The sequence below is a fragment of the Austrofundulus limnaeus genome, unplaced genomic scaffold, assembly GCF_001266775.1.
Source record: "Austrofundulus limnaeus strain Quisiro unplaced genomic scaffold, Austrofundulus_limnaeus-1.0 Scaffold35, whole genome shotgun sequence".
NCBI classification, from domain to species: Eukaryota; Metazoa; Chordata; class Actinopteri; order Cyprinodontiformes; family Rivulidae; genus Austrofundulus; species Austrofundulus limnaeus.
The window spans coordinates 1,847,328-1,871,018 of record NW_013952437.1 but is presented as its reverse complement, the minus strand read 5'-3'; the positions used below and the strand labels follow the sequence as shown (position 1 = coordinate 1,871,018).

Genomic DNA, 23,691 nt, shown 5'->3' with positions numbered 1-23,691 from the left:
CTGTCAGACTTCTCAGCCACCCCCCCCCACCACCACCAACCCCAAAAATAGACCGCCACCCAAACCACTACAATTTTGGGATGCACCTAATAGCATGACATTTGTTAGGAATAAAGACTTCTGAGTTCTGGTGCATTTGTGCAGGCGGGGTCATTATGTTACCGCTATGCGGTATCAAGTTATTATATGAGATTCTTTTGCTTGGATTTCTGTAAAAACAATAAAAATAATAAAGAAAATCAGAACGAACCATTAATCAATTATGTGTCCTCCTATACCCATCGTAGTATCTTGTGATTTTGATTCCGTTGCTTTGCTGATCTAACTGTTTAGCAGTGTTTAGTGTTGTTTTCTCACAGTGAGAAGGTCACAGGTGTCCCCTGTCCCTCACATAATGACCACTAGAGACAGGTGCCAGCGACCTGGAAAAAAGAGGTTAAAAAAAATTGACATTTGATTGTTTAGGTGATAACAGAGTTTTATTCAGTGCTCTGAAGTCAACAGGTGGGTTAGCGGTTCAGCATTGGAAAATCCACCAATGTGTTTGTGTTACAGGGGGGTTATGTTCTGGTAATCATGATATTTTTGCCTATAGGGCTCCAGCAGTTCCTGGAGAATGTGTCCAGTTCATTAGCTGCTAAATGTGCCGTCTTAGTTCAACAGATGGTGGTTACCTCAGCTGTACTGTGTACAGCAGAAGTATAAAAGCTTTGTGACTCTAAAYCACAAAGGAAAAAAAATTTCCTCTGCTACAGATTTATTATTTATTTTCTTTTTTAAAAAATGCAACTTTATTGTAAATTTAGCCTTGCACTCTGTGTAACTTTGTAGTTACTCAGCTTTAAATGAGTTGGGCTTTGTGTGCTTTAAGCTATTCAGATTAAAAATAAAATAAACATAGTAGTTGACAAAGTTTAAAATTCATTGTTTGTTTTGCACTAAAACTTTGCTAACAAAACTTCATACCCTCAAAATAGAGGTCTTCTGCAACAGTTTTTTGTGAGCCAAAACGTTCCCTAAATTAAATCCTGAATCTCTATATGCTTGTTAAAAAAACATTTTAACACTATTATTAAAAGCACATGAAATCGGTAAGCCTTTCTATTTTAGTAATAAATAGAAAAGGTCACAGAGATATTTAGAACAAATAGTTTCATGCAACTAAATGTTGAGTGCAGATGATCTATTTTTACTCAGATAAACAAGAACAAGTGATTATGTAATCACTGAGACAATGGTGAGTTTTATTTGTTTTGCATGTATGATGAGATTACTGTCTTTAAAACCAGAGTCAGGATGAAGTGGTTAAAGTTGCACAATAATAATAATAATAATTCTGGGATAATAATAATAATGTCAGCTGTGTTATGTTTGGGAATATGGAGGGTTTTTACATTTTCTGCTGCATATTTTATGTTGACGCCGTGTTAATGTGTGGAGGTCTGATGCTAAGTTTTGAGTGTTTTATGAGTCATGTTCTGCATTTTGTAGTAGATCGAMAAAGGTTTTAAAGTCATCGAGGGAGCAAACTGGAGTGAAAACAACAGGTCTGGGAATCTATGCCATTGTTATGGTAAATTATTTTTAAGGCTTGTAGGTATGCTGGTAAAGCACATCAAGAAATGAACGTTTAAAATGTGTTTTAGAGGTTTTAAGAATCACCTGTTTTTCTTCTTCTGAAGTACACTCTAAAAATGAAATGTTGGATTTACTTAACCATGTTATGTGACCTGGTTCCACTTAACTGAGTTGAGTAATTTCAAAGCAACATGCTAATGTTCTTTGTTTAAAAAACTGGTATATTGCTTTGAATTTACTCAACTCAGTTAAGTGGAACCAGGTCACATAACATGGTTAAGTAAATCCAACATTTCATTTTTTACAGTGTATATTCATCACCTCAATGGGGCCCTGTTGTATTATAATTAAAATGCAGAGCAAATAGAAGCCAAAACATATCTGAAGTCAGATTTTGTTATTTTTAAACAATGATTTTCTGGAGTCTTTTACTTAGTGTGAAGCTGCCAGTTCATTATGCAATATCAAGAGCAAGATAACAAAAMTTCAATTCAAAACATTTTTTTGAATGACCCACAAATTAGTATTTGCAAAGAAATGTAAAGACAAATAGAATTTTTAAAACTGCTGTGATTTTCATTTTTTATTCAATCATTTTCACAGCACCAAATCACAGCTGATATAATCTCACGGAACTTTACAGACAGTAAACAATTCATGCATTTCAATCTAGTTCAAATAGATTACAATCCAGCTGATGACTGTCAGGTTTTTGTAAATTATGCAATTCGTTTTTATTCAGTAGCTGTAATAATTAACTTCATGTAGATTATTTGATGGAACCTGCATAAGTAAAATTAAGATTTCAGTATTACTACAGTGGAATTTAACCTCAACAAATATTGCATAATTAAGCATTTAGTTTAATGTAAAAATTTTTGACCTACACAAACCAGTTTGAACATATTTGTGAATGAAGCCAAATTCATGAGAAAAACATCTCAGTGCTGTAATAAAAGTGCAGATTTTTATGTCTGGATGAATAAATAAACAGAAGGGATCATAAACGTGTYTTGGTTAAAGGCTAGGCTTGTTTATTTCAGATTAAAAATAATAAGTAAATTGACACGCTCACATTTCAGCCTCAAAATGATTTGCTTTGGGAGGCTGCAGTTGTGGCTTGGCTTTTCAGCCCCGGAGGTCATTGGTTGATTGTCACAGAGGAAAGAAACGTGTGTTGGTTCTATAGAATAAAGGATTGTGACACACTGAAGGTGGTCAGTGAAAAGCAGAAAAGCAAGCTCCTTTATTCCTTCAGTTTGAATTTGAGCTGTTTGTGTGAACACGCACTGAAAAGACGTCACTGTCTCCAGGAGGTGGTAAGCGTTGGAAGCGGGAGGGGCGGACTTTAGTGACTATCATCAAGAGAGCTGGAGAGCGTAAACATAAAAGAGAAAATTACTGCTTGGAAGGACAGACGAATCTCTGAAAAGAAAATTACACATTTAGGATTTGTAACCATAACAAAYTGACTGAAAATGAATAAATGTTGATTGTTTTAATTTATTTTTTGACTTGTTCATGGGAGAATCTGGCTTGTAGCTGTGAAGGCCATCTCGAATTGAATTGGCTCTAAAAGTTAATCAGTCAGAGATGTACAGCTGATGTTTACTTTGTGAAACTTTCTTTTAAAATGCATCCTGTGGTTCACAAGGTATTTTGCTAACAGACCGACACAGTCGACTAATAGTCACTACCAGTTTTAAACATAGATCTTGTGTGATCAGTTGGTGCTTAGAGTATAGGTGAGGAAATAGTACCACACCAAGTAACAGGTCAATGAATCTGAATATCTGTCCAGTTGACTGAGTTATAACCAGTTATGTGTTTGTGGCCATCTTGTATTCAGCTCACTCCTATTCACTAGAGAAAATGCGTTTTCTGCATAAATGTAGTGTGAATGCTTAATGCTGAAAGATTTTTGTAGAATTAAAWGATGGACAAAAAGTTTGCAAGKTCTAAAATAGCCAAAAAWGCTTWAATTAGCATAAAGATARCTAAAGARTATCTGAAAAAYAATCTAGAACAAAGAARMAGAAGGAGTACATGCTTGCTGATTTAAGCAGCAAGTAGCTGAAATTATCACTGGTAATTTTAGCTGAAAACAGCTAAAATTATCTGAAAAGGCTAAAAAGTAGCTTAAATTTCAGCAAACAGATGAAAGAAGCATAAAAAGCTTGAATTAGCATTAAGAAGCTGAGAGAATCACAAAAAAGGAAAATTATCAGAAGAGCTATAAAGAGCACAGAAAAAGCAGAAAAAAGCTAAAAGAAGCAATAAAACGGAATGAAGCTAAACTCACAAAGAAGTTAAAAATAGAACAGAACCAGAACAAAAGGTGAAAAGTGTATGAAAAGTTCACTGTTTTGTAGGATTATAAGAATGTTGAAGAAAGCTCCATTCATTTTCAATGAGAAAAAATAGGCTAAATATCTCAAAAAGTGTAAAATGCTGAAATAGCAAAAGTCATAGCCAGAATGTCCTGAAGGGGCTAAATGTGATGCATCATATAAAAATGAGGATTAAGTCAAATTTGGATAAAATTACCTAATTACATTTTCAGATTCCTGCCTTTAAAAGCTTCATTTTGATACCTGGATCATTCTGATATCACAAGCTTATCCAGAGAAATGACTTAATTTGTCTTGTTTGTTAGGCTTACGATAATACATTACTGTTTGGTCTGAATCCTAATTTCATGTAAATTTGTTGAGTAATTTTTGATGTCAATAAAAAGAGGAAACCTCAAATAATATTTGTATATTAAGATTTCCCATCTGGAAAGAAACAAAACATTGCTGGCTCACAGGGAAAATGTCTAAATTTTAAGGTGTTTTTCCTCAAAATCAGTTTTTTTTTTGTTGCTACTGCTAAAAAATTGCTTCAAAAATTTCAGGATTATATATCAGACAGTTCATTCAAATAATACATTGATAAGGCATTAATTCATTATATTTGGACAAAATGCAATTTTTGCACACATTTAAATCAAAACGCTTTATTTGTCTATTTTTCTACATTCCACTTTTGGACTTAATCCTGGTTTCGATGCGATGGGTCACAAATGTTTTGATTCACGAATTGTTAAAACAGCACAATAATTGCAGAATGAGATATGCAGAAAAATGCATCATCTCAATATGTGAATTCTTCACAACACAATCAGTTTTAGATCAAACAATGATTAAGTTTCTGAAAGTTACAAAATATATGTTGATTGATTCATGAGATATTTTACTGAAAGCACAGACAGATAAAAAATATGCACATTGCACTAGCATAAACATTACTACCTTGTCTGCTCATTAAAATTATTTATTTATTTGTGGTGATGAGTGCACCTGAAAGGGCACCAAATATAATCCTATAATCCCTTTAATATTTTTATTTTCTCCTCGTCATAAGTCCTAACCTCATTTTAAAGTAAAAATAGTTGCTGTAAATATAAAAATAATAAATAAAAATCAATATCTAAAAATTACAAACATGACATAATTTTAGTATTTTATTCAGATTTCATACCTGCAGGGTTAGAGTTAGGTTGAATAGAGCACCTTATCTTTTCACTAATTTGCATAAATCTGAACACTTTGGAATCAGCTGAGTCCTCCTCTGCTTTGTGGGAAAACTCTTTAATTATAACTTTTATTGAGGTCAGATTTAGACATCGGAGTTTTTGGTTGCCTTTGGACCAAATTCAATTAGAGAGAAGGGTATTTATATGGAGGACAATTATCCACATTTCCAAAGGCAGAYTAAAATAAAAAGAATCTCGTTTGTAATTTGTGCAACCACGTTTAAAAACAAAAGAACAATAGCGTAACATGCAAATTGTACCAATTAATTCTTCTCTCCGCGTGTCTTGCAGCCCCCTGAAAAATGCCACGCTGCTCTGGAGAAAACATGTGCATGGCAAAAATAAAATATTTAACACAGCTAGAATTAAAGCAAAATGCAATCATCTTGTTTCTCTTTGATGGGAAGACATGTGTATGGAAACAGAGGACTTTAGCGGTGAAGAGGATGGTATATTTTATTGAAGAGATGGTTCACATTCAGAGCTACAGAGGGGGTGAAAGAGGAGCTGCGGAGCAGAGGTGGGGCTGCTGGGTAAAATGCTGTGTCACTCTGAGATGTAAGAATATCYCTAGGTGGTCTAAGAAACAGTGGTCAATGCTGCAGAGCTCTGTAGGTGATTCCAAATCAGTGCAAATCCCACATGTGACCGGTGGCTAAATGGGGTGGAGCTTAATTATCCTGGTGCGTATGCTGTGTCATCATGRTCTGTTTACAGGCAAAGATAGGAAACAATGTTTCTGCCCGTGTCTGTTTATGTGTGTCAGTTTTACAGATGTTGAGCTAAATTTTGATGCAGCAGTAGCTGAGTCATTCATAATTCATTTTCTGAAAGTGACATTTTATTGCAGGCTTATTCAACAAGCAGCCCACGGGCCAGATATGGCCCTTTAAAAATAAAATTTGGCCTCCAAAATGCTGTCAGAATCCCAAACGGATCCATCTGAATATAATCCTAAAATTATTCAACACATAGTAGAGCTACTTTTATACTTTGAGTCTTATTAAGTTAAAAAGGCTGCCTCTGTTAAACAAGCAATCTCTGGTTAAAAAACATAGGGGTGGGGAAACATGCACACCTGGAAGTTATTTAATTAACTCATCCATCTGATCTGCACATTTGGCTGCAGGACAGACAGAAAAAAAAAAACAACAAAATAGATGAAAGTCAGTTCAAGGTGGCCATGAGCAAGTCTGTTTATAAAAATWTACTATTAATAATATGAATGAAGTTCCGTTGTCTATTAGCAAAATATCTCATTAACCACTGGATGTTTTTTAAGGAAACTTTCAGGAAGTAGTTATTGGATGTACATTTATGACCTTTGGAATCCCTCCAATTCAAGATGGCCACCGCGACTAGTCAACTATAGCAAACAGAAAAATAGTTATTAGGCAGTCATTTTTTACAGATAGTGAGTAATGTGCTAACAGATCATGTAAGATAGCACGATATGGCATTAGATTGCACATATTGTCATTAACAAAATTTGACCAAAATGACAATAAGTCCATTCGATCAACTCTGAAGTTAATGGCAGCAAACTATGTGGCCCATCAAAAAAAAAAAAAAAAAAAAAAAATGCCAGGACTTTATTTTTTCTGGGTTCATTATTTAAACTGATCTGGTGAGTATTTGCTCCATAAACCTTCATAAGATGGATTTATTTCATGTGATTGCAGTATATTTCTTTCCCTTTATCATAACTAACAGACCTGCGCCGAGCTCAGCTCACCTCGGTCGCGGTGCAGGGGTGTCAGTAATAAACTTCTCGCAAGTTATTTCTCTTCACTTGTAGATGGGTCAAGTAGCTGCAGCACAGCAGGCGTTTGCATCATTTGTTAGCGGACAGGCAGTCTGAAAGGAGCTGTGCAGAGCAGCTCGGTGCACAGGGCTCCGTCAGTCAGAGGTTTACACAGCCTGGCTGCAGAGGATGATTTAAATACATTGTGTGTTTGTCATGGAGCTCATGTGTCAGCGCTAGTTGAGCTTTTTGTTTAAGGCAGGCTTTGCTGCATTAAAAATATATTCCTTGCACTATGCTGCACTGTGCATTTGCTGTCGACCTGTGTGATCGTCAAAGCTGAGGAAGACTTMTTTTTGTGTATGTGGGAAAACAGTCATGTGGGATTTGGAAGGAACTGCTCTTTCTTTTATTTTTACAGCTCGTTCATTAGTTTTCTTTACAATATTTTGAAACCAAAGTGCAGCAGAGTAACCTCCAGGCTTTTTGTGGTGGTCATTTTCTCAAAAACTCAAAATAAAATCCCCTGAATATTCAACCCTTAGCAGCAGAGCGACAATTCGAAATCAGTTTTTTATGCTTAATTGTTGCAGCTTTCCTCTGTTTCTCATCACGGTGCAGTTTGTGTTGATAGGTGAATGAATGCATTTAAAGAAGGAGGTTAAGGGTAAAATAGATGGAGCTCACCAAAGTGAAGGACGGTCATCAAGCCCTTCGCTGATTGGGAGATTATTTGGAAAGAGCACTTAATTACTTGTCTGAGATGCTTTTCAGCTTAATGAGCACTTTCACCCACACTTTAGGCTTCAGCACAAATGAAGACACACAATATCCTTTCAATAAACCAGGAACAAAACATCCTGCTCAAAGCAGTCCCTTACTTTTCTATGATCATTTTCCTGTCATCTGGAATTAGTAATGCCTTTTCCAAACAAGCACCGACTGCTGCTAAGCCTTCGCTCTAAACAGATATTATCCAGTCTTAGCACATGTAATTAGATGCAGCAGACCTGTTGAGATTTGCCAAAGCAGCCTGTGTGCATAAAACTGTCTTACAGGTGAGCTTTAAAAAAAGAGCATTTCCCCCCTTTTACTATCAGTTTTGATCAGAATCAGAGGCAAAATGTCACAGAAAAGCTCAGCTATAAATGTTAACAGGTCTGACCTAGTTTTTTGCTCTTCAAGATTGGGCAAATTTTCTTGGATTTTTTTGTGTAATTATGAGAGTAACATATTTCTGGTGCACAAACTGATTCAGGGGCGGCACAGTGGTGGTTAGTGCTGTCGCCTCACAGCAACAAGGTCTCCAGTTTGAATCCTGGCTGCTTCACTCTTTGTGTGGAGTTGGCTTAGTCTCCCTTTGCCACTGCCAGGCTCTCCAGCTTCCTTTCATAGACCCCCCCCTGCAAAAAAAAAAATGCATGTTAGGTTAAACTGGAGGCTCTGAATGGACCTTAGGAATATATATAGTGGTGGCATCTGTCTCTGTGGTAGACAAGATACTCATCCTGGACATGTCCCACCTGCTGACATTTGGGACCGGTCCTCCTCTTTGCCCCAGTCTGTTTAAGAAGAGCTTTGGCTCAGAGAAGACAGCAGCGTTTCTGGATGATGTTCAAAAATGGCTTCTTCTTTGCACGATAGAGCTTTAAACAGCATTTATGGATGATGGCGCTGTGAAATGTGTTTATAGACATTTATTTATTGAAGTGCATGTGACATGCATATCCATCAAATACAAAAAGTCAAAGAAATATTTAAAAAAAACTTGGCACAATACACATGAATTTACCCATTTTATCACATATTTTCTTTTGTATTTGGCTCAGCCAAAGTGAAACAGGAAGTGACATCAAAAGGGAAATCTGGTCTTTTTATTTAAACAAGCTTTGAACTCTGATTCTTTGTCATCTCTCTTTGATAGTGTCTCAAAATAATCTAAAGACACATCAGATTCTTCTCTGCAGTCTGTGTTAGATTAGATTAGATTAGATTAGATTAGACCTTTATTGTCATTGTACAGAGCACAATGAAATTACAGTTCAGAACACCCGTTCAGAAGACAAAACATGACAAACATAGGAGAACAGGTGCTCTGGGTCATGCTGCCACAGACCCCAGCACAGAGTAAGGMTCATCTTCATGAAGACATCATGAGGAGGCACAACCCTTAACAAAAAAAAACTAAAAACCACACAAGGGGTTGTAAGCCATTGTAGCAATGCATTATCAGTGTTAGAGGCATTCATGTTTATTACAAAAACTGGACGGCACAGGCACTTTAAAGTGATGTCCTTTACAGAATCAGATCCATTTTAATTCAGCGGAATCCAAAGAACATTGGCAACTTTTTATACTTTTAGCTTTGTTCTTTATGCTCAGAGATTTCTCCAAAAACTTTGAACTTTTTGAAGATATTATTAACTGTAGATAACAATACATTCTGTTGTAACTGTATTCAGTTTTTTCTCAAACTGGTGACTCTCTGTCCACCTTTACCTCTGAGAACCTGCTGTTCAAGCTGATTTGTTTTAAGTAAAATGTCCCTCTGTTCCCTCTTCTTCGCAGATTTCCACATGTTGTGAGTGTGCGCTGTGTACCATGTCATGGTGGGACTTTGAATTGTCGGGTGCAACACATCTGAGGGAGTTTAAGTACAATCATCACGAGCTTAAAGCTGGCCATATAGCAAAAAACTGGAAGGATTTGCATGCTAACTTGAGAGTGCATTTTAAAGGGATTAACAGCGCTGACACTGAATGGCCACTGATCTGGGCTCTCACAAACTCTGGAACATGGACGGCGCCATTGTTAGCGAGACGAAAACGTGCAGTAAGCGTGTGTTGGAGCGCAGGATTAAACACTAATCTTGTTCTGCGTGCCCCCTCCTCTGTGAGTGGAGTCCTGACATTCATAACTTATCGGTGATGTCGTGCAGCTCTTTGTTTCTCTGTTTATGATTGTTTCTGTTCTCTCTCTCTCTCTCTCTCTCTCTGTCATGTCTGAAATGTTTAAAAGTTCACTGTCACCATGGTAACTGTCTCCTCCGTGAGACTTGCAGCTGCCTCCTATTCAGACGTTGCTGTTGATTGACTGCATTTGTCGAAGGAGTTTCGTGTCTTTCTCTGTTTGCGTTTTAAATCAATGCTTTTCTCATGTTTACCTTTTTTTTCTTTCACTCCCCTCCTTTCTGCGCCCATGTCTGCAGAGCATAAGCAGGATGTTCTCGGGTTTCTGTAATAAATAAATGATCACGGACTGCGAGGCTGCGTGAACTGCATCATACATTCATTTATCTAGCAGCGCTTCACCTGAACAATACGATAGTCTTGCCTTTCTCATATTTTTGGCAACGTGTTATTCTATACGCTTGCAGATGAACGCTTATAATCTCAGATGTAATTAATGCACTGCAGGAGCAGGTAAAGTTTCATCGTTCTGCTTTTCTCACTCCAGAAGAGTTTCCCGCATCACACTAATCAATCCTTTCATTTCCTACTTGTCTCGGCCGCGTTGCACCACCACGACAGGATTCCTCCAGAAAAACTGGGCTCCTTTCTTCGTTCCAGGCCACATCCTATACTGTTTCTAATTATATAACCACCGCGGACCAGTCACAGTTTAAATATAGATGCTAAGTCTGGATTCTCTTCATCTGAAATGCWTGAATAATTGAGGAGGGGAGAGGAGATGAGGTGGGATTCATTCAGAAGATGGATGGGACAGGCATAGATTTCCTACCTACATCAGTGGTTTCCTGAGGACGGCTGTGGGGCACTTTGTGTCTGCGAGGACCGTGTGAGTCACGTTTGACAAACGTCCCAAAAATCACTCACTTTAGACCTCACTGATCTCAAAGTGCACTCCTATTCAGAGAATTAAGGTGGCATKCAGAAATTATAAACAATGGTACAACTGGTGTCAGTTCAAGATGGCTGCCAACTAACTTTAAAGTGCCTATGACATGAAATTTTCTAAATAAATATAAAGGYATTATTGGAAAGATAACATTAATAACATATTGCGAAAATAATTTCCCGCTGCTGAGATGAACAGTTGTTGAGATATTTGTATTTGAAGTAACAGGAAGTGATGTCAAAGGGGAATGTCTGCATGGAATAGAGTGTTGATAAAATGGCTAATGGCACAGACTGTAGAGAASAATCTGATGTTTCTTTATATTGTTTTGAGTCACTATCAGAGAGAGATGAAGATGAGTCAGAGTTCAAATAACATGATTTCAATAAACAAAGAGAGTTCTCTTTCTTAAAGAGTTCCCCTTTGATGTCAATTCCTGTTTCACTTTGGCTGAGTCAGTTTTAAACGAAAATGTTATTTTTGTGAACAAAAGGGTAAAATCACATTTTATGCAAGTTTTCTTACATTAAAATGCGTTCTCCTTGACTTTTTGTATTCGATGGATTGGCATGTCACAGGCACTTTAAGATACCTATGCCATCAATTTTTTGAATTGAATATGAATGCATTTTTTTTAGAAGGATAGCATTAATAACAACACAGACTGTAAAAAAAGAATCTGATGTTTCTTTGGATTATTTTGAGTCACTTTCAGAGCGAGATGAAGAGTAAGAGTTCAAATAATATTGTTTCAATAAACAAGAGTTTCCTTTTGATGTCACTTCTTGTTTCAATTTGAGTCAAATTCGTAAGAAAAATTGACAGTTCTGTGACAAAATGGACAGAATTACTTGTATTATGGCACATTTTTAAAACAAAAAAAGTTTTCTTTGACTTTTTGTATTTGAAGGATATGCAGGTCACAGGTACTTTAAAGACAGAAATGGCTACAACCCAGCCAACATTTCAGCCAATGAGCCCAAATTTAGTGTGGCAGTAGCTGAGAGTCATTCACAAAACACACTCTGAGCTTGACATGATATTGTATGCATGTCATTTTCAAGSTTTGCCCAAAACACAACAACTTTGTCATGTATTCCTAGGCTTTTATTTTTCATCAATAATTATTATATCTTGCCTAAATTTTTTACAACTTAGATTCAAAATCACATAACGGTGAAGTCAGTGTAGTTTAGTTGTCTGAAAACATCAATAATGTGTGATCTTGAAACAAAAAATGTYTCCCAAACATCATACAATATTCATGTACCGTATTGATGGATTATATATAGAATGACACCAGGTGGTTAGCATTAATGTCACAGAAACAATGCCATGATACCGGAGACGCTGGCGGAAACTCCCGAGAAGAACCGCGGGATCCAAACCCGTTCACCTTGGCAGGACGCTGAAGGTGAAGCCGAACGAGGCTCTGCTGCTCAAAGTTAGGAGGTGACGCATGGCGGGGAGACTACGGCTCAGCCGCTGTGAAAATGTGTGCCTGTGTATTTCCAGCGATCATTCTGGGGGAAATGTGGAAGACACAGTCTCCTCCCGTCTCTATGGAAACCTGGTCTCGTTCGTTCGCAGGCAGAGAGGCACACGTTCCACATTCGGAGTCAGGGGTGTGAATTATTCTACATCATTGCTCGCTTGCTATTGACCACTTACAATAACATCTTGCAAAGAGTGAGGATCGGTGGTGCRGTAACGATGATGCGTGTTAATCTGTTGAAACCATTAAACATTAACCTTGTGGCAAATAAATGAAAACGGTGCCTTGCAGACTTGTTTAGAGAGTCCTCTCGTCCCTTTCTAAAAATACTACTCATTAGTCATTTTATTAAAAAATAAAATAAAATTGGAGCATCCGTGCCAAAGGCCAATGTTAATCAAGTGAACTAAGTTGTGCCGAAACCCAAAGAGGACAAACAAAAGAGACACTGCAGGATGGAATGGAGACTAAAGCAGTACAGATGGTTCAGAGTAAGGTGCAAATCGGGGACAGAAGGGAGGGGAGAGACAAAGAAGGAGACTCTGTCAGACTTGCTTTTCACAAGCAGGTCCACGTAGCCGCCTCCTGTCAGGCTTCAAGGGGGTTGTCATGGTGACAGTGGCTAGCYGTTGAGGCTGGGAGACTGTTGCATGATGGGATCCCTGTGGCCTTCGATGTGGCTCGGGGAGTGATGGGAAAGGAAGGCTGCAGCCGAACTGCCGAAATCGTGCCGAACTGTCGCAGTTTCATGACAAAAATTGCGTCACTTCTGTTCACGTTGACGACATTTTGGCAACTTCTTGTCGCAACCCGTGGGTAGAACTTTTCCCCCCTCCACATAAGAACACAAACGAACTTTATTGTGTGATTGGTCAGAAGTTCGTGGGAGTGTTTGTTCGTGCTGAAAGCGCTCAGACGCTGCGTTTTGCATCAACCACTCACTTCAAAAAAAGAAAGGAAAATAAGAAAAAAGGAAAAGCGACTCGCTTCCAGAGACGACTGTTACCAGGAGATTATAGATTTAGATTTATTTATTTAACAGGAAAAGATTATTAAAAATCAAGCCTGACTCAGCAAAATTGCTGTTTTACAGCAGGTTCCTGTTCTGCAGCACATAAAACACTCAGAATTACAGCATCACAATCACATCATTATACACCATAGACACAAAGACAAACAAGCATACCAAAATATAAATATAAATATTAAGTATAATATAAAGATAGTCAAACTGTGAAAAACTCATAAAAGAGGATAAAACAGACATTTTTCTCAGTGAAATCTGACTGACAAAAACTTTGGACCTTAATCCGGGACGAGTTTGTGGTTAAATAACGTTGAGTGACAAGTGTCAGCATTGGACTCCCCTGGGAAGATATCCCATGCAGTGACGTATGCTGCAGTGGGAGGGGTGTCTCAGGAGGAGCTATGAAAGGTGTGTGCGAAAATGAACGCCGAACAACTACGTGATGGCGTGTCGACCTGTCGTTTGCCGAGCGACCATGCTGCCAGCTTTAGTACTCAGGCAGAACCTGGATTAACTCAACCAAGAACTGATACAGCTTTACCAAACTGTTTTAGAATAGATATCTGTTTGAAAGTGTTGGTGGGAGTAGCACCTGTCTGCAATCTGTGTTTCTCTGGGTGACCTCTGGTTTCATGTTGATTTACTAGAGCAGGAACTTCCCCTGCTAAAGCATAATAATGTGGCTCCAAGTTCAATGCGTGGATGTGAATCGGAACACTGGTGGACTTGGGAGTTCTTGAAATATGATTGGGGATGTCACCTACTTAAAGAAATAGTTTTTTTTCTTAAATGGAGTTTTGATGTTGAGGTTTTGAGAAAAATTTCCAGGTCTCAGCTTGGAAAATCAGGGAGAAATTCTCACAGGAGATGCAAACAACTGGAACRTTTGAAGCAAATAGGGCAACATAAGAAACTACAAAAATGGATGCAAAAGAAAGTCCTGGACCACAAATGTATACTATAATTAAAGGGGCAATATTAAGTGTTTCTCAGGCATACATTTAAATTCTATACTATAATAAAGTATCTATGTCACCTTTAGTTGTTATTAAAATACTGTTTATGTTTAAATAGGAAATAAAACTGTCTTCTCATCATTTCTGCTTCTAAACACCTTGAAATTGGCCTCTGTCTCTTTAAGAACCTCCTTCCGCTTCTGTCCCGTCCATTTCAACACGTCATCACAGCCGAAAGACTGCAGGAGTCACGGGCAGCATGGGCAGGATGGGCGCGGGGGTGGGGTTGCTTTGTGATACGGGAGTAGTTTACTTGGCATATGAAAATACATTTCCTCAAAAGTATTTTAAATTTGAAAAGGGCTGCGCTCAGAAGTAGTATCGGGAGCTCAGCAGATAGTTTCAGTTTCACTTTCAGTTTCACCAGTTGTTTGCTTTGTTGCTGCCGAGAGCCTGCAGGAGTCACAGGCGGGGTGTGTGGGGTTGGGGTGGGTAGGTGTGCTCTGTGATGAGGAAGCTTGGCTTGGAGACAAGGCCCAGAGGAGGAGCTGGTCCCAAAAGGCGGTTCTAGTCCCAACCAGTCATTTTTTCTTCCTTGCCTGGCTGACTCAGGACAGCACAGGATTTCTCAAACATGCACGAAGGAGTCAAAGACTCTGGGCATGTTTTTGATAAGATGAAAACATTATAACATGACAAAACTCAAAAAGGTTGATTTTACATGATATAACCCCTTTAAAGTAAAAGGTCTTTGTATGTGGATTCCCTKTGTTCAAGCTGTAATATTTATAAATTCTGCAGAATACAGGGCACTAACACAGCAAGATATAAGTAATAATTGAAAAAACTGTAAATTTCTGATTCCTAAATGTACTTTCTTCTGGAGGTTAGAAGAGTGTTAGCCTGGTTAAAACCAGACCCTGTCCTTCACTTTGCTTCGTACGAGGGTCTGGACTTGCTGAATAGAGAAGCGTTTCTTGCAGGAGGCGAGGCCACTGCTGAAGTTTAAAATGACTGGACCAGTTGGCTGCGACGCATGTCGCTGTGAAGGAGGCTACGCTAAGAAGCTAACCGGAAATCGCGTGTGCTGTAAACAACCCTACTGAGAGGAGAAATACACCGAGCCGAACGAGACGACTGTAAATGAGAGCTGCTGCTTTGTCAGACAAATTTAATTTAATTTGAAGCCTTATCTACACAGACTGGCTTCATTCACTTCCTCCATTGCCGTATGCTAAACTAACTAGCGGACACTGCGCAGAACATCTACGTCGTTCAAAACTCCTCCTTCTGTTTGCTGATTGGTCCAGGTAAACTAAACTACAAGCAGACACTGAGCAGAAAATCGACGTTCTGTTCTCTGATTGGCCCGGCTAAAAATTTACCAGCGAAATCCATCTCAATGGGAGAAGTCCCAGACGGAGCAGTGAAGGGAAACTAGAATTGAGCGGAGCTGCGTAGGAAGGCAAGGGCCAGGCTAGAAGAGTGTGTTACTGCAATCAGAACCAAGTAAAAAAAGGACATGTCAGTCTTTATAAAATTCTTTATCTAGGTTGCATTTTGAAATCATCCTTTCTTTACATTCGTCCGCTCAGCCTAACAAGGCCTGGTGTCACCTTCTCCTAACGACGATGCTTCTCTCTGGGGACTATCGTCTCTGCCGAGCCACACGCCATGTGTCATGAGAGACACAAACCAGTGTGAGCTAGCTCTGTTTTGTGTCACTGTGGGATTTCCTGTCAATCTGTCCTCCATCTATCTCTCGCTCACATGTTGTCTTGTCCTCTCCTCCAAAAACAAATGATCCCTCTGTTATTTTTGGGCCTCATACGTTGTAATTATGAAGTTCAGAATGTAATGCGTAAAGGCTGTATTCTCAGGTGTGGCTGATCCTATGAGTCGATGTAGAGTTTATAAATAGCCTGTAATTGTGTTGATGCCATTATGATTGTGCCTGGAGCTCCATTCATGCTTTATAAATTTGTTTGCAGTCCTGTTCACATTTGGAGTGCAGTAGATTTATGAAATTACACACAGCAGCACTAAAAGAACACAGGAAAGACAGAGGTAAAGATCCTCAATGAGCAGAGWGACTGAGTGCACTCGGGCGGTAGAGGCAGGGCCACCGCAGTCCGGTGGGAAATGTGTAGGGTTTCCTTAGTGGAACTTAACCTCACAACCAAAACAACACACAGCAGCACTGGCGCACCTTCATTAGCGACCTTTTTATAGCCTTGCAATCCTATTACTTCTGTCCCTTCTTCTGTCCTGCCCTTCCATAAATGCAATCTCCAGTGGCTTGAAGTTTGGGATTTGTTAGTGGCTCGTCTCTAGCTCTCCTCYGGCTTATTACAAGCCTGATGTGTCTTGTACCCAGAGGGTGACCTTTAATACCTGGTGCTCACAAACGTGCAGCAAGATAACACAAGCAATAAACCCTGTTATTTACTTTGTAGGAATCATTTTCCGTTCAACAGCATCACAGTGTCCACCGCACCCCTGCCCCTCACTACCCCTTTCGGTTTTTTGCCACCGTCGCCGACTACAACCCCTCACCCTTCAGCCCCAGCCCCTCTCAAGTGTTTGATTCAAATAGATTTCCTGCAGGGCAGTGGGGAGCCACACAGAAGGACGGAAATAAACAGATAGGGCTATTATTCATGTCTGCCATGAAGCTATGGCAACAGTGTCCTCTCGCTCTGATTGGTCATAGATAATGTTGCCTTTTTMGCCATCACTTACACTCTGGGGACTCGGAATTATTGGCATTTTGTCAAAGTCCTTGCTGTCGCTTTTTAGGTTAGTTTGCTTTAACTTCCACCTGCTGGTTTATAAAACCTCACATTGACAGCTGGACTTTAGATTATTTGTTTGAGTTAGAGACTGCGTGTTGAATCACCCAGCTTTACACGAGAGTTCAGTAAAGATTTAGTTTTGTTTACAATGGCTTTGAATATCTCTCACTGCCTCGTTAGTTGCTCTTCCTTTTACAGAAAATAATTCAACCGTTCCATGATTTCTATCATCATATAACATCCTAACCTTTTGCGTGTGGGCTATTGCCAAAACAAGCTCAGTGTTCTAGCAACAACCTCCTACTCATCTCTCTAAGTTGTGCTGTTTGGAGATGTAGGGTTAATGCTTCTATTCTGCACAATAGTTCATGAAGTAATCCTGTTCTTCTTCCTCAAAAGCAATGAAAGCTCACATGTTATCATTACTTTATCACGTTGTTGAGTGTGCTCTGTAAAAAAAGCTTGTTAAAAAAACCGAGCAGTGTAAAAAAATGGACCTTTTTAACTTGTCTCAGTTTTTTGGATCTTCTGAATAATGTTAGGATACTATGTACTTTGTAAAATAAAGGTCTAATAGGTTTTTGGATTAATATATTTTTGTTCCCTTTTTAGTTAAAGTAGTATTTCTTCAACAAATGCGTTCAACCTTTGCCTTGCATGCCAAAGTTCGAAACAAACATCTGGTACGATCTGTTAACCCTCAGAGTATGTGATAGGGATGACTCTGTGCTACTACCACACCAAACTGTAGCTCAATATCTGAAAATTGACCGAGTTATAGCMATTTTATTGTTGATTAACTGTGATTAACATTTTTTGTTAAACTGACTCTAAAGTTTAATGAGTTGTAGGATATGTGATGAGATCATCTTTTGAGAATTTTATCCAAATTTATCCAATGATTTAGGAGATATTTTACTATCAGCCAGACAAACATACAGACTATTATATTATCGCACCCCTTTCATGGTGGYATGTGATGATTTAATCCTTTTACTTAGTGGCTGCTAAACCTTATAGTCCACTTAAGCACACTCACTCATGTGGATAAGCCTGATAAGAGAGACATAAATAAATAAACAGTCCAAGTCGATTCAGTCCATTATCTCTGCCAATCACTCAGTGGGGCATTTACTGAAGGTTTATTTAAACTCGGAGATTATTGGCATTCACTTACAGTCAACACATTCAAATTGAAATCCTGACCTTATAAAATATGCTGGAAGTAGATTTATTCAATGTTATCTATGGTTAAAATTAGAAGACTGCGTTAAAATGCCAACATAGTAGCAATCAGAAACTGTTACAAACTTTTTTGTAGGATTGCTTTCAATATACAGTAAACATGTAAAACATAATATTTTATGTGTGTTATGTGTTTTGGCTTAAATGTTTATTCCTGATGAACATGCTGGTATTCCCTGACCACTCTCAGTACCTTCTTCCTCTGTACTTAAAATATTCAACTCCACATTTAAGACTGTACTGTATCAGGTTTCCTTTTGCTGCAGTTCTTACTCAYGTTACCTCTTTGTCTTTCAGATCCTGGCCATCATCTCCATTCTCTTCATCGTTCTGTCCACCATCGCCTTGTCTCTGAACACTCTCCCAGAGCTGCAGGGCACGGACGAGTTTGGCCAGTCCACAGACAACCCACAGCTGGCGCACGTGGAAGCCGTGTGCATCGCCTGGTTCACCATGGAGTACCTGCTCCGCTTCCTCTCCTCGCCCAATAAATGGAAGTTCTTCAAGGGCCCTCTTAACGTCATCGACTTGTTGGCCATTTTACCCTACTATGTCACAATCTTCCTGACAGAATCCAACAAAAGTGTGCTACAGTTTCAGAACGTCCGCCGCGTGGTTCAGATTTTTAGGATCATGAGGATTCTGCGGATACTGAAGTTGGCTCGTCACTCCACAGGTCTTCAGTCTCTGGGCTTCACTCTTAGGAGGAGCTACAATGAGCTGGGCCTGCTCATTCTTTTCCTGGCCATGGGCATCATGATCTTCTCCAGTCTTGTATTTTTTGCTGAGAAGGATGAAGAGGATACAAAGTTTAAAAGCATTCCAGCTTCTTTTTGGTGGGCTACCATTACTATGACCACCGTAGGCTATGGGGATATCTACCCCAAAACTCTGTTGGGAAAGATTGTCGGGGGATTATGCTGTATTGCTGGAGTACTTGTAATTGCCCTGCCTATCCCCATCATTGTAAATAACTTTTCTGAATTCTACAAAGAGCAGAAGAGGCAAGAAAAGGCTCTTAAAAGAAGGGAAGCCCTGGAAAGAGCAAAAAGAAATGGTAGCATTGTTTCTATGAACTTGAAGGAGGCTTTTGCTCGTAGTGCAGAGCTCATGGATGTGGTGGTAGAGAAAAGTGAGAGACCTCAAGACAACCACCTTTCTCCAAGTCACTGGAAATGGACATCCAAGAGAGCTGCATCGGAGACAAGCTCAAATCGATCTTTCAACGCCCAGGAGTTAGGCTCTCCATGTGAGGCTCGAGCCACCAGTCCCCAAAGGCTAAATGTTGAGAAACTAGAGGAAATGTACAGTCAGATGGCAAAGACGCGGTCACAACCCAACCTCAACGCTAAAGACAGAGGGTCCAGAGCAGGGAAACAAAGGGATGAAATAGAACTTGGGACCATTCAAAATCATGGACCCTTGGCACTGGGAGTTGGGGATATGAAAAGCTTATCTAGCATTGATAGCTACATCAGTTGTGCAACAGATTTCCAAGAGAATCCCCGCTTCCCCCATAGTCCAGCACCAGAACTTGGTCTTCAGGAAAGCAGTCGGTTCACTTTTGGTCCAGCTACGGGTTTGTCCCAGCACAATAGTACAAAAGTTGGCCAGCAATTGTTAGGGCAGTACGAGTCCATGCTAACATCTGTGTCAAAGTCCACATGTTCTGAGAATCCAAGAAAATTTTTCTTTTCTGGAAACTCCTCTAAAAGCCTTAAGGGAGGCTGCTGTAGCGACGGAGATTCTGGGCCTTCCCCACTTTCAGACAGCTCTGTTTTGTCGGACCACTCTCTTTTAAGTCCTGAAGTATCAGTGTACACCACTGCCAGCAGCAGAACCCCTCCGAAGTCACCAGAAAGCACTGCCGTGGCCCCAACTGTCTTCACTTTCCATGACTCCTCCATTAGCAAATACATCGACGCCGACACGGATGACGACGAACACCTCCGGGACAACAATGAGGCCAGTCCGTCGGAGCGTCTGCTGGCCAGTGCCAGCCCAAAGCGCAGTATTAACATTCATTACCAGAGAGGGACTAATCACTTAGAAGCAGCTCAGAAAATGCTGGGTCAGAATTGTCTCTTCCCCACCGAAGGGATTCGTGGGAAAACTCATGGGAATCATATAGGACCTGAGATGACACGTAGACCAAAGGTTGAGAGGGGACGACAAAACCCTTTGGATAAAAGCCTCTGAGGTACTAGAAAAACAGTGGCACAAAAAGAAGTTGGGGACAAAGTGTTTGTTATAAAGACACTTGACAAGCTGAAACACTTTATGAGCCAGAGACGAAAGAAAGAAGGAGCGATAAAGGCTCTCCTGTTTCAGAAAATGCCTAAGCTTGCCATTAGGGCAACAAGCTCTGGGTTTAATGTGTGTGGCAAATACTCTGCGAGAGACACTTTTAAATTGGAGGATGTCACTGCCCCTCATTCAGCTCATTCCTGTTAGCGGTTTTTCAAACACAGAAAAAAAGAGCACTCCCTATTAGCCAATGAGCTTGTTCACAGAAGCAGAGTCAGCAGAGAATATGAGCAGCAGCTATATTTGGTATAACACACACAAAAAAGATCATTTYTAGCCAAAAGAGTGGCTTCTCTATATTCTCTAAAATGAAAGTTCACTTTCTTGTACTGACTCCCAGCTCATTTTTTGTTTCACTTTTGGAGATACATGAGAGAACCTATAGCCTATAAGCTGCTTACTCGTGCCCTCCTTTCTTAAAACTGGCCTTAGTCATTTACATGTGTAGAGGTGTGAGTCTGGATATTTGGGTGTGAGAACATGTGACTATGAATGAGTGATTTATGTAAACACAATCTTAAAAACCTGATTTATTTTTATATAAATAAGAGAAAGTCCCTTATAGAAAGTGATTTGCTAGTTTGCTATGTCATAATTAAATGTGATATGTGTCTTTCTCCACAGTTATCAAAGGTTCCAGATCATTGTTTGTTTATTCAGCCACTTTCTTTAACACAATGCTTCAGATGTTTTAAAGTGGAGTACTGTGGAAAAGTTTTGGCAGTCAGTCAGTATCATGCCTGTTGTAGATATATATTTGAATAAGCTCAAACTGGAGAAATAGATTTGAATTCCAACTAAAACGGTCAAGTTACCAACTAATCTGAGCAAATTGCATCGCTACCATCTTTAAGTCCAATATCAATAAAAAGTTAATGTGAAACGGTCTTTTAAAAAACAGTTTTGCAATTATTTATGTAGAATTTTATTATTATTTGSAAGCGCAAATAGTGGCAGCAGCAGCTAGCTGGGGCACTTTCAAGAGGACCATTATACACATTTCTGCCAGAATAAACTGCTGAGAAAATTTTGAGATTATTTATTTTTATGTAGCAACAATTTACTTGAATCTTTGAACCACTTGGGCTAGGCTTGTCAATCTGATCAGCATTCAACCCAAAATTTCAAAAGTGAGTTTATTTAAAGAGCTATCTGTAACAGGTAAGATATTAATTGTTAACAGCTTTTCCACAAACACCCCTGTAAAAGAACTGAACTATTGTTGTATCTATCATGCTAACCCCTAAGCTAACATTTAATGAATGAATGGATACTTTGACATTTATCCTGCTGAAAGGAGTATCAGCATCTCTATATGTTTTATATGATGATAAAGGTTGCCTACGAGTTTCCTCTTTTGCACAAAGTGCACATGAATGCATGTTCCCACCCCACCAACATAGAAACACACAATACTTTTCTGTTTGTTTGCATAGAAGTAAAGAAACACTGAATGTAGGAAGACCCTCCAAAGGTTTTGCAACTTACAAACATGATTTGTAGATCTCAGTGGCAAATCTTTAGCATGCATCGGCTATGAACTGCCTAACAGGAAAGAAGTCAGAGTAAAAACTTTTGTTGTTTCAATTAGCAGAAGATAAGTTACTAACAAAGGGAAAGTTGTCTTTATTCCTACCATGTTTCTAAAATAATTTATATAAACTCTAATAGCACTATACTGGGCTGGTTTTAGCACCGACTAGTTCCAGTTGCCATAATAAWCAAAGTTGTTTCTAAGCACACACAAACCTGTTGAACAAAGCTGCCGGTGTGGCCGACAATCTAGTTTCCACGGGGACGAAGAGACGTCCACAATGGCTTGAAACAGCTGAGGATTTTATCGATYGGCKTGTTGAATGTCTGCATGTAACGTACGCTCATACACAGACTTCCTTTCAGAGTCATGCATCTTTAAAAYGGCGGGTATCCACAGTGGCTGCATGTTGGAGTCATTCCTCACTGTGTGTCTGCATGAACTGTAACAGCAAGTTGTGTCTGAAACGTCTGCAGCATCTCATAAACAGCATCATTTAGCTTCTGGACTCCTCTCAAATGGATTAGAAAATACTTTTTTTACCACCTGTTTCCACTGCCACACACAAGTAGTTTCTAATGAAAAGAAAAAAAAGATTTTAAAAACTGTATTTTCAACAAAAATGCCACCAAAAAGAGCAAAATCCATCATAATGTGTTGTTTTAGTCATATAGGTCCAAACACGGCACACGATGGAATTCTTCAACAAAAACAAAAAAGTTACAAGAATGTGAAGCATAAAACACCCTGTTAAAGGAAACCTATCATCTGAGGGTTCAGTGGAGTGAATGAATGATGAATGAATGATGTAGATTAATGACTGAACAAAGCATTATCTTAAATGTCATTCCACAGCAGAAGAGCATTAGATCACTGTCCTTCACTGGGAAGAATTAAGGAGGAAAAGTTTAAGAGAAACAAACTGCAAGAAAAATAAATACAATATTTAAATAATTTCATAAATGCAAAACTTTCATGGCAGAAAAACCTCAAGCACATAAGTATTAAAATATGTTATGCATAATAAATAATTATATTAGTATTTGCTAAATTGTTGTAATTCTAAAATCACCATACAATATTATACTACTCAACAAACACAAAACCATTTATCTCCAAATTATTTCAACTACTATAAACTAAAGATTTAATTGGGAAACATCATTTGGGAAAATGGTGTTCAGTTCCTYTGTATAAATTTAATAAAAATAATACCTCAGTCATTTATTGACCCAAATAGGCTGCTGCAAATTACAAACTAAAAAGCCAATAAACTGTTATGAATACAGTTTTGTTTTGAGGTAAAATTAAATTCCAAAGTCAACAGTGGATGATTGACATAGTTATTTATTTATTTTATTTTTTAGTTCTGGTTAGGAGTGTAATCACAAATCCCGATTTGATTTCCTGTTTTAATCACAGACTTGGACCGTTTCATATTGCTCTCCCATAGTGAGAGGAGCTGAGGTGTGAAAGGAATAGCAATGACTGTGAGAGGCAGAGGAAGCCGTGTGTGTGTGTGTGTGTGTGTGTGTGTGTGTGTGTGTGTGTGTGTGTGTGTGTGTGTGTGTGTGT

At 38.9% G+C, this 23,691-nt stretch overlaps 1 protein-coding gene across 4 annotated transcripts in view; it reads left to right on the top strand.

Annotated features, from left to right (window-relative positions):
• kcnb1 (potassium voltage-gated channel, Shab-related subfamily, member 1) overlaps positions 1–23,685 on the top strand; it is a 35,981-nt gene extending 12,296 nt beyond the window's left edge. For all 4 annotated transcript variants that reach the window (XM_014006213.1, XM_014006214.1, XM_014006215.1 and 1 more), the window contains exon 3: positions 18,573–23,685. In XM_014006213.1, the coding sequence (XP_013861667.1) occupies positions 18,573–20,474 (1,902 nt within the window). In that variant the 3' untranslated portion in view covers positions 20,475–23,685. The remainder of the gene's footprint in view (positions 1–18,572) is intronic.
• The last annotated feature ends 6 nt before the right edge of the window (positions 23,686–23,691 follow it).